Here is a 17,575-nt window from a genome sequence, read left to right on the forward strand (position 1 = left end):
ATGTACTCTGCATATAAGTTAAACAAGCAAGTTGACTATATACAGCCTTGACATACTCCTTTCCCAGTTTTGAACCAGTTTGTTGTTTTTCCATGTCTGGTTCTAACTGCCATTTTTTATCCTGCATACAGGTTTCTCAGGAGACAGGTAAGATGGTCTGGTACTCTCATCTCTCTTAAGAATTTTCTACAATTTGTTATGATCCACACAGTCAAAGGCTTTAACATAGAAAATGAAGCAGAAGTAGATTTTTTTTGGAATTTCCTTGCTTTTTCTATGATCCAGGGGATGCTGGCAATTTGACGTTTGGTTCCTTGGCCCTTTCTAAATCTAGCTTGTACATCTGGAACTTCACAGTTCACATACTATTGAAGTCTAGCTTGGAGGATTTTGAGCATTACCTTGCTAGTATGTGAAATGAGCACACTTGTATGGTAGTTTGAGCATTCTTTGGCATTGCCTTTCTTTGGGATTGGAATGAAAACTGACCTTTTTCAGTCCTGTGGCCACTGCTGCGTTTTCCAAATTTACTGGCAGATTTCCCTACTGAAATGCAAATGGGTAAAAGGATGGAAAACAACAACAACAAACCCACAGAACATCTAAGAACGATGGGACAATTTCAGAAGAGGTAAAACATACATAATCAGAATACCAGGAGGAAAAAAAGAGAATAAAAATATTTTAAGTAATAATGGCCAAGAATTTTCCAAAATGAATGGCAGTCACCAAACTACAAGTCCAGGAAAGCTCCGAGAACATCAAGCAGGATAAATACCAAAAACATACCCTAGGTATCTCTCTCTCTCTTTTTCTTTTTTCTTTTTGCCTAGAAATTTTATTCTGGTGCACTTCACTGGATTGACAAGTACCTTAGATATTTAATTTTGCTAGAAATACATACTGTGTGCAGGTTATATAATATATATGTGTCTACACACACACACACACACCCCATATACCTAAATTTGAATTCTACTTGTGTGGGTGATGACAAAGGTGATAATTGTCATAACCTATACACCTAGGTATATCTTATTCAAACTCTATAAACGAAAGACATAAAGAAAATCTTGAAAGAAACCGGAAGAAAAAACTATCTTACCCACAGTGGAAAAAAAGGACGGCTGCCTCCTACTCAGAAACCATGCAAGAGAGTGGAGTGAAACATTTAAAGTGTTGAAAGTTGCCCCCCATTCCCAACCTGTATTTCTGTATCTGGTAAAACTGTCCTTCAAAAGTAAAGAACAACCGACATATTCGGATCAATAAGAGTACCTCAGAAAGAGTACTTCTCAGCCACCTTTTGCTTTTCAAGAAATAGAGATCCAGAGCTCTCAAGTGATGGAACTAGAAAGTGGATAGATACTCAATTCCTTTTTTTCCCCCTTTCGCAAGTCAGTTTTTGTTTTTTGTTTGTTTTTTAAGTCAGTGTTAGACATTGCGCAGTCCTAGCCCTTCACCGTAAAGCTGGAGAAGTTGAATGAGGAAAACTGACAGACTTGAGGTTGAACAGAAAGTTATTGGGCGCCTTGGTATTCAAACTCAGCTCTCCCGAACTACTTCCTCCTGTTAAGTTTGTTGTCCGAATGACCGAGTCTGAGTCTACATAAAATGTTTTCCCTTGGCGGAAGGGAGAAGGACCGAGTCACAGAGCATCAAAACCTAAAGTTCCACGAATTCCAAGGCTGTAAGGCAGAGGAGCTGTCTCCCCGCCCACGCCGCCGCCACCTGAGGAGAGCCCCGCCAGCCAGGACTACAAGTCCCAAGGTGCTCCGCGGCGCGCGTGCTGCCCGCCGGGAGCGACCCTCCCTCTCCCGTGAGTCTGCGCGGGAAGTGGAAGCCGGCGCTGAGGCGAGGCGGCCGGCTGGGAGCAGGGGAGCTGTCGGCCGTGCTCGCTTCTCCGCGCTTCTGGACTCGTGGCCGGCAAGCCGGCCCCGACTCCGCCGCCGCCATGCCCATGAAGGGCCGCTTTCCGATCCGCCGCACCCTGCAGTACCTCAGTCAGGGGGACGTGGTGTTCAAGGACTCGGTGAAGGTTATGACGGTGAACTACAACACGCACGGGGAGCTGGGCGAAGGCGCCAGGTCAGTCCGAGCTGCCGGCTCCCACCAATCGCCTGCGAGCCCGCTGGAGACCTGGCGCCACTGTGCCTGCCCCACTGCGCGGACGGGCAGCTGCTCCAGGTCCCACAGCAGAAGGGGACCCTGGGCCGGGCTGGGTGAGGGGTGGGGTGGATGGAGCCCAGCCCGGGGCCACCGAGCCGCTGGCGTCCCGGCTCTCCTTGCACTCGCGGGCTCCGGGCGAGTTGTGTTTCCTCAGTGTCCCGACTGGGGGGACACCTGTGTCCCAGGGCTGAGGTGGGGGTGCGCTGGGAGAGGTTGCCGCCGCTGGCCTTGGTAGGGCCGGAGCCCTCAGGCGTGCAGCGCGGTGTCTGAATGCTCCGCGTGCTGTCTAAGCCCGTTTGCTGTTCACCGCAGTGTTCCTCTCGGCCCAGGGATGAGGGAGCGCGAGACGGTGAGGGACCGGCTCGGCCAGGCACACCCTCCTGCAGGCTGGTGAGGGGCAGCTCTGAAAGTGCTTCTTCTCCAAGGTCTCCTCACCGTTGTTGTTGTTGTTTTTTAATTTTGGGCTGTGCTGGTCTTCAGTTGCCGCGGGGGGAGCGGGGGAGCTTTCTTTTGTTACCCGAGCAGGGGCTACTCATTGCGCCGGCCTCTCTGGTTGTGGACCACCGGCTGTGCGCGCCCGGGCTTAGATGCGCTGCAGCGTGTGGGATCTTTCTTCCCGACCAGGGATGGCGCCCGCGCCCCTTGCTCCACCACCGGACCACTAGGAACGTCCGGACTCATCACCCGTATAAATGAAGGGACTGCCCGTGCCAGCTCTGCAGCCTCCCTTTACCCACTTCGCCCCTGCACCCCCGACTCCTTGATGCTCTTCAGCCCGCAGCAGAGTCGGGGTTCATTGGAAGGGAAGCTTGCAAATGAAAGGTTTGAACTGGACCTTGAGGCAGCCGACAGTGCTCTGGGCTTCTCAGGTGTTAGATATAAATTTACCGAGTGCCTGCTCATGCCGCCCCGCGATGTGTGCTGGGAATGTAATTCCTGTTTTTCAGAAACTTTGGGCCTGGGTATGTGGGATGGATCAGACTGTGATTGGAGAGCAGCTCCCTGTGGAGGGTGGTCCCCCCCACTCGGGGGGGTTCTTCAGTGCAGGGCTGTTCAGGAGAGCCAGAAGCTACCCCCTAGCTGTGTTTGCTTCCACAGGTGTACCTAGGAACTTGGACCTGCTTGTGTGGGGTCAGCTGGTTATGAGGGCTTCCTGGAAGACTCGGTCATAGGGCTGAACGGGCTCCAGATCGCCTGCATAACTGACTTTGAATCCTTCTATCCACACCAGGAGTCCCAGGGCAGAGGCCAGACAGGTACAGCAAAGGAGGGACACAGTGTGGATGGACCTGCAGTAAAGGGAAATACTGCCCTGTCTCAGGGGGTCACTCACTGCTTGGCCACATGTTAGCTAGGTGGGCCCCATGGAGAATCTCTGACTTGTCAAGAAGCCTGAATTTCAGCTTTTTGTGTAAGTCTCTGGTGTTTTAAATGGTCAGCTGGGGAATTCTAGGACTTCCTTAGTAGTCCAGTGGCTAAAACTCAGTACTCCCAATGAAGGGGGCCCAGCGTTCAATCCTTGGTCAGGGAAGTAGATCCCACTTGCTGCAGCTAAGACCCAGGGCAGCCAAATAAATACGTATATTTTTTAAAAAGACCAGTCAGTCAGAATAGACCTGCTCATACTTGCATGCTCAAATATTTTAATATTCTTTAGGTAAACAGTAGCCAAACAGCCTTTGTTCCTAGTGATAAAGGCTTGCGTTGTTTCACTGGTATTGAGGTTTTAGCCTGGCAGACTTGCTCTTTGTAGGCCCACTGGCCTTTGCCCTGGGCACTTCAGCTGTCCCTCCGTTTCAGGTGCCAGTGGTCAGCACAGCCTTGGGCTAGTGAGTCTTAGGCTGTGCGCTGGGTGTGTGGGGAGCCGCCTTATTCGGTGTCTGAGCTGTTCCACCTCACTTCTGCCAGGTGTTCTTGCCCTCACGATGCAACGGGAGTAGTAACAGCTGCTGGCATTTATCAGGTTCTGTGTTCAGCCCTGTGCTGTGGGGTCCAGGTGAATTTGATAATGACTGGAGCCCAATGCTCACGGCCCTGAGTCTGTGGCTTACTGGTCATGTGACCAAGGACCTTTTACTTTTTGGACTTTTTTTTTTTAAACATTTGTTCATTAGGCTGCACTGGGTCTTAGTGGCAGCCTGCAGGATCTTCGATCTTTGTTTCGGCCTGCAGGATCTTTAGTTGGGGCACGTGAACTTCCTGGTGGTCCAGTGGCTAAGACTCGGTGCTTCCAGTGCAGGGTGCCTGGGTTGGATCCCTGACATGTTTTCTTGATGTAAAAACCCCACCCTCTGGGGTTGCTGCCAGCATTCGAGTGTAAGTGCCCAGGTGCGAACTGAAGGTACCTTTTGTTATTACCCTCCACGCCATGCTCCAGCAGGAACTGTTACATAGGCCTGCTGAATGTTGTCCTAGTAGTTCCAGGTGCGAGAAGCTTTTCACAGATGTGCCCTGATTTGTTTGTAAACAGTTTTGCTACGTGGCCATCTTCTGCTGTGGGGTGGGAATTGAGGAGAGGGGTCCTGAGTCCGGCAAAGTCCAGTCCTGTGAGCTGTGATGGTCTCCAAAGCTTATTATGGTAGTTAGTACTCTGCTTCCGCTTCCTCCCAGAGGCAACTACTTTTCAACTCTAACCATTTGATTAGCGAAGTGTTTTACCGCCATATAAATACCATAGTTAGCTCCTTTTATTTTCTTAGCTTTAGGCTTTATCGATTGACCTGCTACTTTAGAAGGCAAGGATTTAGCTCTCCCAGCAGCACTGCCATTCCCCACCCCAACACATGCATGTTGAGTGTGAGTTGGAAAAGAATTTCCAGACAGTGTTTCAGAAAGGAGTTTATTAAGAACAAAGAGCAGAGATAATGAGGGCACTGCAGGCACAGAGGGCCGACCCCTGACCAACCAGGGAGAGCCAATGCAGGCTTAGTAGCCGATTTTTATAGTCTCAAGACAGAAAATTCCTGCCAGAAGGGTGACATTAGGTGATTGGTTAGGGTGGATATTTGTACCTAGTGTGGGATCAGGGAGCTGGCCGGTTTAGATGGGTTGGGTGCTTATGGCAACGGTCACTATGGGCTCAGTCAGTTCCGGAGGTGACCAGGGTTGCGTCTGTGGCCTTGCTATGGGACTCCACAGTGCATGCTGCTCGACAGCCCCACCTCCTCCCAACAGTCATTTAAGAATTTCGAATAAATTCACTGTTACTTGATTTTGCTCCATCCTGCAGCCGGAACAAAAGCCCCAGTAAGGCCTTGCCTGAATCTCTTGCCTGAATTCACTGTTAAGTCACTATGACTGTAAACACTATACATAGTTGAGTCAGAGTACGGTGATTATTTTTTATTTTTCTTTTTGCAGTTTTTTGTTTCCCTAGCTTTATTAATTGTCATTGCTTTTGTTTTAACTTTGGATTCTGCGCCAGTTTTGGACATCTGCCCAAGCAGATGTCAAACAGTCAGGCTCTCTGTTGCTCCTGTCCTTTTCTTGAGAATAGACTGCAAGCTCCTGTGTGGACTGCTTGTCCTGCCTCCACCGTGCTGACATAAATGCTGAAGCGCAGAGCAGTGACTTGCTGGGACGTGGTAAAGCCAGGCAGGCTCCTCTCCTGAGTGCCGCTTACACCTGTTCATGTTCTGGTGTGGGGGCAGGGCGGCAGCAGGAAGCAGAGGGTGCGTTGAAATTCGGGTCATTTGGGGCGCCTTTAATCAAGGGATGATTTGCAAAGGTGTGGCAAGAGTGGGAAAAGAAACCGTAAGGGGTAATACGGACCAGGGTGCTTGGCTTTCCCCAAGCAGTAGAGGTTGGCTAGAGGCCTGACAGGAGATTCAGGCAAGGCCTTACTGGGGCTTTTGTTCCGGCTGCAGGATGGAGCAAAATCAAGTAACAGGCTCCCTTGAGCTGTTTCCCTCTGTGAGGTGACGGTGGTGGTGTGTCCAGGGAGAACTACAACAGCAACTGTGTAGGGACTAGATGGGGGAAGGAGCCAGGCTGCCTCTGGCTTAACTGTTGACTCGAGCAGGGGTCATGTTGCCCCTGCCAAGGAGCCATTATGCTCGGATACGTATTCGTGTCAGTCCCAGGGATGAAGTCTCTAACGTGTTTTCGTGTGTTTATTTTTACTGTATTTTACTGGAGTGTAGTTGCCTCACAGCATTGTGTCCGTTTCTGCGGTACCGCATCCTGAATCCGTCAGTCGTGTGTGCTCATGTAGCCCCTCCCTCCTAAGCCTCGCGCCCACCCCACATCCTGGCCCTCTGGGTCACCCAGCGCTCAGGGCTGAGCCCCCTGAGTTACGCAGCCGCTTCCTGCTCGTCGTGTTTCACCCAGGGTAGTCTGTAATGTCCGCGCTAGTCGGTCAGCTTGCCCCCCATGTGTCCACAGTCCGCTCTCCGCGTCTGAGCCTGGGTTCCGGCCCTGCAGTAGGTTCATCAGTCCCATTTTTCTAGATTCCAAATGTATACATTAATATTTGCTGTTTCTAACTTCACTGGGTGAAACAGGCTCTGGGTTAAACATTATTTCAGCTGACTCAAACTTGCTACTTTTTATGGCTGAGGACTGTTACATTGTATAAATGTACCACTTGTCTTTATCCATTCATCCCTCTGTGGACATCCAGGTTGCTTCCATGTCCTAGCCATTGTAAGTAGTGCCTCAATGAACATGGGGTTGCATGTGTCTTTTTTTAGAATTTATTTTATATTTTTGGCCACACGGAGTCTTTGTTGTGGTGTGCGGGCTTCATCCAGTTGGCAGTGAGTGGGGCTAGTCTTTGTTGCGCTGCGTGGACTTGTCATTTCGGCGGCTTCTCGTTGTGGAGCAGGGGCTCCAGGAACACAGGTTCAGCAGTCGCGGCTCACCAGCTCCAGAGCAAGGGCTCGGTGGTGGTGGCTCAGGGGCCTCATCGCTGCGAATCATGTGGACTCTTCCCCAGCCAGGGATCAAATCTGTGTCGCCTGCATTGGCAGGAGGTTTCTTATCCCCTGTACCACCAGGAAAGTCCTATGTGTGTCTTTTTGAATTACGTTTTTGGCAGGGTATGTGCCAAGGAGTGGGATTGCTGACACATGGTAGTCTTATTTCTATTGTTTAAGACATCTCCTTAGACACTGATGAAATCACTGCAGATGGTGACTGCAGCCAGGAATTTAAAGGCGCTTGCCCCTTGGAAGAAAAACTATGACCAGCCTAGACAGCATATTAAAAAGCAGAGACATTACTTTGCCAACAAAAGTCTGTCTAGTCAAAGCTATGGTTTTTCCAGTAGTCATGGATGGATGTGAGCGTTGGACTATAAAGAAAGCTGAGTGCCGAAGAGTTGATGCTTTTGAACTGTGGTGTTGGAGAAGACTCTTGAGAATCCCTTGGACTGCAAGGAGATCCAACCTGGGTGTTCGTTGGAAGGACTGATGCTGAAGCTGAAACTCCCATACTTTGGCCACTTGATGTGACTCATTGGAAAAGACCCTGATGCTGGGAGGGATTGGGGCAGGAGGAGAAAGGGACAACAGAGGATGAGATGGCTGGATGGCATCACTGACTCGATGGACATGAGTTTGAGTGAACTCTGGGAGTTGGTGCTGGACAGGGAGGCCTGGTGTGCTGCGATTCATGGGGTCGCAAAGAGTCGGACACGACTGAGCGACTGAACTGAACTGATATGATATTTGTTTTTCTCTCTCTGACTTACTTCACTCTGTATAAGAGGCTCTAGGTTCATCCACCTCCCTAAAACTGACTCAACTTCCATCCTTTTTATCGCTGAGTAATATTCCATTGTATATATGTACCACGACTTCTTTATCCATTCATCTGTCCACAGACATCTAAGTTGCCTACGTGTCCTGGCTGCCACAAATAGTGCTGTGGTGAACGTTGAGGTACATGTGCTTTTTAAATTATGGTTTTCTCAAGGTAGATGCCCAGTAGTGAGACTGCTGGGTGATGGTATTTTTTTTTTTTTTTTTAATTGGAGGATAACTGCTTTACCATACTGTGTTGGTTTCTGCCATACATCACCATGAATCAGCCATAGGTATGCATATGTGCCCTCCCTCTTGAACCTCCTTGGCACCTCCCACGCCATCCTACCCCTCTAGGTTGTCAGAAAATACCAGGCTGGTCTCCACGGCTCATAAAGCAAATTCCCATGGCTATCCATTTTACTTATGTATTTCAATACTACTTTCAGTTCATCCCAACCTCTCCTTTTCCCACTGTATCCAGAAGAATGTGCACTATGTCTGCCTCTGTATTACTGACCTGCTAATGGGTTCATAACTACCGTTTTTGAAATCCGTGCATGTGCATAAATATATTTGTTTTCTGACATCACTGTGTTTAACAGGCTTTAGGATCATCTTCCTCACTAGATCTGACTCTTATTCCTTCCTTTGTATGGCTGAGTACCATTCCACGGTATATGTGTACCACCAGCTCGACGGACATGAGTGTGAGCAAGCTCTGGGAGTTGGTGCTGGACAGGGAGGCCTGTGTGCTGCAGTTCATGGGGTCACAAAGAGTCGGACACGACTGAGCACCGCACTGATATGTGTACCACACGTCCTTGTCCATTCATCTGTGGATGAGCATCTAGGTTGCTTCTGTGTCCTGGCTATCGAAAATACTGCTGCAGTGAACTTTGGGGATACACGTGTCTCTTTGAATTACGGTTTTCTCGGGGTCTGTGCCCTGTAGTGGGATTGCGTATAACGTAGTAGTCTGTCCCTACTTTTAAAGGAATATCCACACTGTTGTCCATGGTGGCTGTAGCAGTTTGCATTCCCACCAACAGTGCAAGAAGGTTCCCTTTTCTCCACAGCCTCTCCAGCATTTATTCTTTGCAGAATTTTTGATGATGGCAGTTCTGACTCTCTGAGATGATATCTCATTGAAGTTTTCATTTGCATTTCTCTAATACTGACTGATGTTGAACGACATTTCATGTGTTGGTTGCCCATCTGTATGTCTTTGGAGAGATGTCCATTTAGGTATTGTGCATGTGTTTTGAATGGATTTTTATTCTTTGTTTGTTGACATTGAGCTCCAGAAACTATATATTTTAGAAGGTAATCAGATGTCAGCTGCTTCCTTTAAAATATTGTCTCTGATTCTGAGTGTGTTGTCTTTACCATTTTGTGTGTAGCTTCCTTTGTTGGGCAAACCTTTTAAGTTTAATTAGGTTCAAGTTTTATTTTTGGTTTTATTTTCATTATTTTAGAAAATGTGTCAGAAACTTATTTTTTTATTTTTCATAATTATTTCATTCTTTAACTGGAGTATGTTTGCTTTACAATTATGTGTTGGTTTTTGCCATACAAAGTGTCAGTCAACCATATATGTGTATATACCCCCTCCATCCTGAACCTCTGTCCCACCAACCCCCACCCCTCTGGGTCATCACGGCTCACCAGGATAAGCCCCTGTTACACAGTAACTATGCATCACTGTGCATTTTACACATGGTCATGTGTGTATTTCCATGCCACGAAGACTCCTTAGAGTCCCTTGGACTGCAAGGAGATCCAACCAGTCCGTTCTGAAGGAGATCAGTCCTGGGTGTTCATTGGAAGGAATGATGCTAAAGCTGAAACTCCAGGACTTTGGCCACCTCATGTGAAGAGTTGACTCATTGGAAAAGACCCTGATGCTGGGAGGGATTGGGGGCAGGAGGAGAAGGGACGACAGAGGATGAGATGGTTGGATGGCATCACTGATTCGTTGGACGTGAGTTTGGGTGAACTCCGGGAGTTGGTGATGGACAGGGAGGCCTGGCGTGCTGCAGTTCATGGGGTCGCAAAGAGCTGGACACGACTGAGCGACTGAACTGAACTCTCAATTTGTCCCACCCAGTCCTTCCTCTGCTGAGTCCACAAGTCGCTTCTCTACTTCTGGGTCTTATTCCTGCCCTGAAAATAGGTTCATCGATACCATTTTCCTAGATACCATATGCTAAGTCACTTCAGTCGTGTCCAACTCTGTGCGACCCCATAAACGGCAGCCCGCCAGGCTCCCTGTCCCTGGGATTCTCCAGGCAAGAACACTGGAGTGGGTTGCCATTTTCTTCTCCAGTGCATGAAAGTGAAAAGAAAGTGAAGATACCATATAGATGCACCAAATACAATATTTGTTTTTCTGACTTCTTCACTCTGTCTGAGAGGCTCCAGGTTCAACCCCGTCCGTGGAACTGAATCAAATCCGTTCCTTATGGCTGAGTAATATCCCTTGGTGGGCTTCCTTTGTGGCTCAGCTGGTGAAGAATCCGTCTGCAGTGCGGGAGACCAGCGTTTGATCCCTGGGTTGGGACGATCCCCTGGAGAAGGGAAAGGCTACCCACTCCAGTATTCTGGCCTGGAGAATTCCATGGACTGTATAGTTCATGGGGTCACAAAGAGTTGGACACGACTGAGTGACTTCCACTTTCAGTATCCCATGGTATATCTGTAGCACAACTTCTTTATCTGTTCACGTGTTGACATACATCTAGGTTGCTTCCATGTCCTGTCTATTGGAAATGGACATAGATAATTGGGATACAGGTGTCTTTCTGAATTATTGTTTTCTCAGGGTATATGCCCAGTAGTGGGATTACTTGGTCCTATGGTAGTTTTATCCCTACCTGTTTTAAGGGGTGTCCATACCATTGTTCGTGATGGCTGTAGCAGTTTACATTCCCACCCACAGTGCAAGGGTGTTCCTTTTCTGTGCACCCTCTCCAGCATTTATTCTTTGTCGAATTTTTGATTGTGGCCTTTCTGACCCTGTGAAGTGATACCTTATTGAGGTTTTCATTTACATTTCTCTAATAGTGAGCAATGTTGATCATATTTTCATGTGTTTGTTGGTTATCTGTATCTCTTCTTTGGAGAGATGTCCATTTAGTCTTCCCCCATTTTTTTGTATTAGATTGCCTTTTTTCTTGAGCTGACTGTGGTTCAGATCATGAACTCCTTACTGCAGAATTCAGACTTAAATTGAAGAAGCTAGGGAAAACCACTAGGCCATTCAGGTATGACCTAAATCGAATCCCTTATGATTATACAGTGGAAGTAATGGATTCAAGGGATTGGATCTGATAAACAGAGTGCCTGAAGGACTATAGGTAGAGGTTCTTAACATTGTGCAGGAGGCAGTGATCAAAAATGCAAAAAAGCAAAATATTTGTCTGAGGAGGCCTTACAAATAGCTGAGAATAGAAGAGAAGCAAAAGAGAAAAGGAAAGATACCCATCTGAATACAGAGTTACAAAGAATAGCAAGGAGAGATAAGAAAGCCTTCTCAAGAGAAGAGTGCAAAGAAATAGAGGAAAACAATAGAATGGGAAAGAGTAGAGATCTCGAAGAAAATTAGAGATACCAAGGGAACAAGGGACATTGCAGTCCAACCAGTCCATCCTAAAGGAGATCAGTCCTGGGTGTTCATTGGAAGGACTGATGCTGAAGCTGAAACTCCAATACTTTGGGCCACCTGATGCGAAGAACTGACTCATTTGAAAAGACCCCGATGCTGGGAAAGATTGAAGGCCGGAGAAGGGGACGACAGAGGATGAGATGGTTGGATGGCATCACTGACTCGATCGACGTGAGTTTGAGTGAACTCCAGGAGTTGGTGATGGACAGGGAGGCCTGGCGTGCTGCGGTCCAAGGGGTTGCAAAGAGTTGGACACAACTGAGCAACTGAACTGAAGGGGACATTCCATGCAGGGGTGGGCACGATATGTATGGACAGTATGGACCGAACAGAAGCAGAAGATAGTAAGAAGAGGTGGCAAGAATACACAGAAAGTATACAGAAGAACTGTACAAAAAAGGTCTTAATGGCCTGGATAACCACAATGGTGTGATCACTCACCTAGAGCCAGACATCCTGGAGTGTGAAGTCAAGTGGGCCTTAGGAAGCACTACTACAAACCAAGCTAGTGGAGGTGATGGAATTCCAGCTGAGCTATTTCAGTTCCTAAAAGATGATGCTGTTAAAGTGCTGCACTCAGTATGACAGTGAATTTGGAAACTCAGCACTGGCCACAGGACTGGAAAAGGTCAGTTTTCATTCCAGTCCCAAAGAAGGGCAGTGCCAAAGAATGTTCAAACTATTGCACAATTATGCACATTTTATATGCTAGCAAAGCAATGCTCTAAATCCTTTGAGGTAGGCTTCAACAGTACCTGGACCGAGAACTTGCAGATGTACAAGCTGGGTTTGGGAAAGGCAGGGGAACCAAAGATCAAATTTCCAACATCTACTGGATCATAGAAAAAGCAAGGGAATTCCAGAAAAACATCTACTTCTGTTTCATTGACTAAAGGCTTTGACTGTGTGGATCACAACAAACTGTGGATAATTCTGAAAAAGATGGAAATACCAGACCACCGTACCTATCTCCTGAGAAACCTGTATACAGGTCAAGAAGCAACAGAACCTTACATGGAACAAGTGACTGGTTCCAAATTGGGAAAGGAGTATGTCAAGGCTGTATATTGTCACCCTGCTTATTTAACTCATATGCAGAGTACATCATGTGAAATGACAAGCTGGGTAAAGCTTAGGTTGGAATCAAGATATCTGGAAGAAGTATCAGTAACCACAGATATGCAGATGACACCACCCTAATGGCAGAAAGCAAAGAAGAACTAAAGAGCCTCTTGATGACGGTGAAAAGAAGAGAGTAAAAAAAAAGCTGGCTAAAGTTTCAACATTCAAAAAACTTAAGATCATTGTATCCAGTCACATCACCTCATGGCAGACAGGGACATGGAAACAGTGACAGACTTTATTTTCTTGGGCTCCAGAATTACTGTGAATGGTGACTGCAGCCATGAAATTAAAAGACGCTCCTTAGGAGAAAAGCTAAGACCAACCAAGACAGCATGTTAAAAAGCAGAGACATCAGTTTGTTGACCTAAGTCCGTCTAGTCAAAGCTATGGTCTTTCCAGTAGTCATGTATGGATGTGAGAGTTGGACCATAAAGAAGGCTAAGTGCCAAGTAATTGATGCTTTTGAACTGTGGTGTTGGAGAAGACTCCTGGGAGTCCCTTGGACTCCAAGGAGATCAAATCAGTCAATCCTAAAGGAAATCAACCCTGAATATGCATTAGAAGGACACATGCTGAAGCTCCAATACTTTCGCCCCCTGATGTGAAGAGCCAGCTCATTGGAAATGACCCTGATGCTGGGAAACATTGAGGGCAGGAGGAGAAGGGGTGACAGAGGGTGAGATGATTGGATGGCATCACCGACTCAATGGACATGAGTTGAGCAAACTCCAGGAGATAGTGAAGGACAGCGAAGCCTGGCGTACTCCAGTCCAGGGTTGCAAATAGTCCTACATGACGGAGCGTCTGAATAACACAATTTTTCTTGAAACTGAACTCAGTGAGCTGTTTGTATATTTTGGAAGTTAATCTGTTCTCAGTTTCCTTGTTTCAGATATTGTCCCCCATTCTGAGTGTTGTCTTTTCATGTTGTCTGCAGTTTCCTTCGTTGTGCAGAAGTTTTTAAGAATGTTCCAGTTATTTATTTTTGCTTTTATATTCATCATTTTTGAATGTGGGTCAAGATTTTTAATTTTTTTCATAATTAAAACTTTCTTTCAACTGAATGTTGTGTTGGTTTCATCATACAACAACCGAGTCCGCCATAAACACACGTATGTCCCGTCCTTCTTGAACCGCATCCACCCTCACCCGTCTAGGTCATCACAGCTCCCCAGGCTGAGTTCCCTGTGTTATACGGCCGCTTCCCATTAAGTATGCATTTTCACATGGTACTGTTTATGTTTCAGTGCTGCTCTCTCAATCCGTCCCACCTTGTCCTTCCCCCACCTTGACCAAAGTCCGTTGTCCCTCTGGGTGTCTATTCCTGCCCTGCTCATGGGTTCAATGCCATTTGTCTAGATTCCCATGTATATTAATATATGATACTTGTTTTTCTGAATTCGTTCTGTATAAGAGACTCTAGGTTCATCCACCACCCTCAGAACTTCCTCAGATTCCTTCCTTTTTATGGCTGAATACTATTCCATTGCATATATGTACGACAGCTTCCGTCTCCGTTCATCTGTGGATGGGCATCTGTCTTGCTTCCATGTCCCAGCTATCATAAACAGTGCAGCAGTGCGCTTTGGGGTACATGTCTGCTTTTTAATTATGATTTTTTCAGGGTATATGGCCAGTAGTGGGATTACCAACTCATATGGTCATATTTGGCAACCCACTCTGGTGTTTGTGCCTGGAGAGCCCCGTGGACATAGGAGTCAGGCCATCTACAGTCCGTGGGGTCGCAAAGAGCTGGACTTGACTGAGCGACTCACAGTAGAGTACGGTCATAGGATGCCCAGTTTAACAGACCTCCATACTGCTGTCCATAGTTGTATCAGTGTGCATGCCCGGTAACAGTCCAGGAGGCGCGCATTTCCCCACACCTTCTCCAGTACTTATTGATGGAAGTTTTGATACTAGCCATTCTGACCCGTGTGAGGTAGTGCCTCATTGAGCTTCTCGTTTGTATTTCTCTCTCAATGAGTGATGTTGATCATATTTTCATGTGTTTGCTGGCCAAGAGTATATATTCTTTGGAGAGATGTCTATTTAGGTCTTCCAGGTATTTTTTGATCAGATTGTTTGTTATTTTTGAAGTTAAGCTCCATGAGCTTTTTGTATAATTTGGAGCTTAATCGTTCATCAGTCGCTGTTTTTGCAAACATTGTCTCCCATTCTGTGGATTGTCTTTTCGTTTTGTTTGTGGTTTCTTTGCTGTGCCAAAGCTTTTAAGTTTAAAAATGTCCTAATTGTTTATTTTTGTTTTTATATTCATTATTTTCAAAGGTGGATCAAGCTTTTTTATTTTTTAAATAATTTTTCTTTAGTTTTTAAAATCAAAATGTTTTTTCTGACAGTTTTTGTTAACTGTTTTACGGTGTTGCGTTGGTTTCTGCCATAAAACAGTGAATCAGACATAATTATACGTACATCCCTTCCCTCTTGAATGTCCCCCCAAGCTGCCCCATCCACCACCGCCCACATGCCATCCCTCTAGGTCATCACAGAGCGCTAGGCTGACCTCCCTGTGCTATGTGGCAGCTACTCACTAGCTATCCATCTTACCACTGGTAATACACATATCTCAGTGCTACTCTCTCAACTCCTCCCACCCTGTGCTTCTGGCACTGTGTCTACAAGTCCATTCTTTACCTCAGGGTCTCTATTCCCACCCTGCAGATTGGTTCATCGGTACCATTTTTCTGGATTTCGTACATATGCGTTAATATACGATACTTGTTTTTCTGACCTACTTTACTCTGTATTAGAGGCTCTAGGTTCATACACCTATCTAGAACTGACTCAAAGTTGTTCCTTTTTATGGCTGAGTAATATTCCATTCAATATATGTACCACAACTTTTTTATCCACTCATCTGTTGACAGATATCTAGGTCGATTGCATATCCTATCATAAGAAACAGAGTCGATAGCCAGGATAGTGACTATCCATTGCACTGAAATAGTGCAATGAACCCTGGAGTTTGAGTTTTTTTGAATTACTGGTTTCTCAGGTGTATGCTCAGTAGTGGGGTTGGTGGGGTGTATGGTAGTTTTTTTTTTTTTCTTGTTTTTTTAAGTCTCCATACTGTTCTCTGTTGTGGCCATATCAATTTACATTTTCACCAGCGGTGTGAGAGGGTCCTCTCTTCTCATCCTCTTCTGAATTTTTTGTTTGTAGAATTTTTTTGATAATGACCTTTCTGACCCGTATATGACTCCTCATTGCTGTTTTCATTGACATTTCTCTGACCTTGAGCGATATTGAGCCTCTTTTATGTGTTTGTTGGCCATCTGTGTTCACAAAGGTGGATCCACAATTTTTATTGTATTTTTAACTTTTTAATCAGTATTTACAAATGATTTTTAATTGGAGTATAATTATGTTAACATGTTGTGTTGGTGTCTTCCATGTAGCAGCTTGACTCAGCTGTAAATATACATGTGTCATCTCCCTCTTTAATCTCTCTCCCCGCCCTTGTCCAATCTGGAATAGCCATCATATGCTTAACTTTGAACTGTTGTATCCAAAAAGGCACACATTTTACCAAAAGGTTAAAAAAAAGGCCTAAAAGGAGAACTACAACTCTAGCTGCTAAGGAGCTGAGGACGGGATGGAACCAGGTTGACTTTGGTTTTACTGTTGGCCGGACAGCAGGTGGTGGGGCCCCTCCCCGCTCCCAAGGAGCCATTGTGCTTGGATATGTATTTTTGTTAATCTTAGGGTTAAAGTCTAACCTGTTTTTCTATTTTATTTTTATTGGAATAGAATTGCTTTACTGAGTTGTTAGTTTCTGCTGTGCAGCATCGTGAATCCTTTACGTGTGTTCATATATCCTCTTCCTCTGGAGCCTTCCCGCCCCCCCAGATATCACCTGTCTAGGTCCTCACAGTGGAGATGGCAATGGCACCCCACTCCAGTACTCTTGCCTGGAAAATCCCATGGACGGAGGAGCCCGGTGGGCTGCAGTCCATGGGGTTGCTAAGAGTCGCACACACGGAGCGACTTCACTTTCACTTTTCACTTTCACCCATTAGAGAAGGAAATGGCAACCCACTCCAGTGTTCTTGCCTGGAGAATCCCAGGGACGGGGGAAGCCTGCTGGGCTGCCGTCTCTGGGGTTGCACAGAGTCGGACACGACTGACGCGACTTAGCAGCAGCAGCAGCAGGTCCTCACAGAGCCCTCACCTGTGCTGTGCTTCCTGTGGCTGTGCTTCCTCACCTGTGCTTCCGCTGGCTGTCCGTTGTCCACGTGGTACAGTGTAGATGTCGGTTCTAGTCTCTCAGTTCACACCCCTTCTTTCCACGCCTGTGTCCACAAGCCCTTTCTCTGTGTGTCTCTTCATGCCCTGCAAGGAGGTGCACCGTACCATTTTTCTAAAGCCTCTATATGTGTGTTAATATATGATACTTGTGTTTTTCCTTCTGACTTACTTCAGTCTGTAAAACAAGCTCTAGGTTCATCCACCTCAGTTCAGCTGACTCAAATTCGTTCCTCTTTGTGGCTGAGTGATATGCCTTTGTATATACGTGTCATATCTTCTTTACCCATTCGTTCATCTGTCGGTAGACATCTAGGTTGCTTCCATGGCCCAGCTATTATGAGTAGTGCTGCAGTGAACGTTGGGGCACACGCGTCTTTTTGTGTCTAGCGTAGTTGGTTTGTGTCTCCGCCCGTGCTGGCTCCTGCTGCAGCGCCCGGGCCCCCCTGCAGCGGCCCCTGTGGCGCAGGCTCTGGGCTCAGGGTGGGCTGTGGCACCAGCTGTGCTTGCCCTGCAGTGCGTGGGCGCTTCTCAGACCAGGGATCGAACCTGTTTCCTTGCATTGGCAGATGGATTCTTATCCACTGTACCATCGGGGAAATCC

At 46.7% G+C, this 17,575-nt stretch overlaps 1 protein-coding gene across 1 annotated transcript in view; it reads left to right on the forward strand.

The window, feature by feature from the left end:
- The first annotated feature begins 1,810 nt into the window (after positions 1–1,810).
- MRPS25 (mitochondrial ribosomal protein S25) overlaps positions 1,811–17,575 on the forward strand; it is a 44,987-nt gene continuing 29,222 nt past the window's right edge. The window contains exon 1 of the mRNA XM_019984337.2: positions 1,811–2,088. Coding sequence (XP_019839896.2) covers positions 1,955–2,088 — 134 coding nt within the window. The 5' untranslated portion in view covers positions 1,811–1,954. The remainder of the gene's footprint in view (positions 2,089–17,575) is intronic.

The sequence above is a fragment of the Bos indicus genome, chromosome 22, assembly GCF_029378745.1.
Source record: "Bos indicus isolate NIAB-ARS_2022 breed Sahiwal x Tharparkar chromosome 22, NIAB-ARS_B.indTharparkar_mat_pri_1.0, whole genome shotgun sequence".
In the NCBI taxonomy this organism is placed as follows: domain Eukaryota; kingdom Metazoa; phylum Chordata; class Mammalia; order Artiodactyla; family Bovidae; genus Bos; species Bos indicus.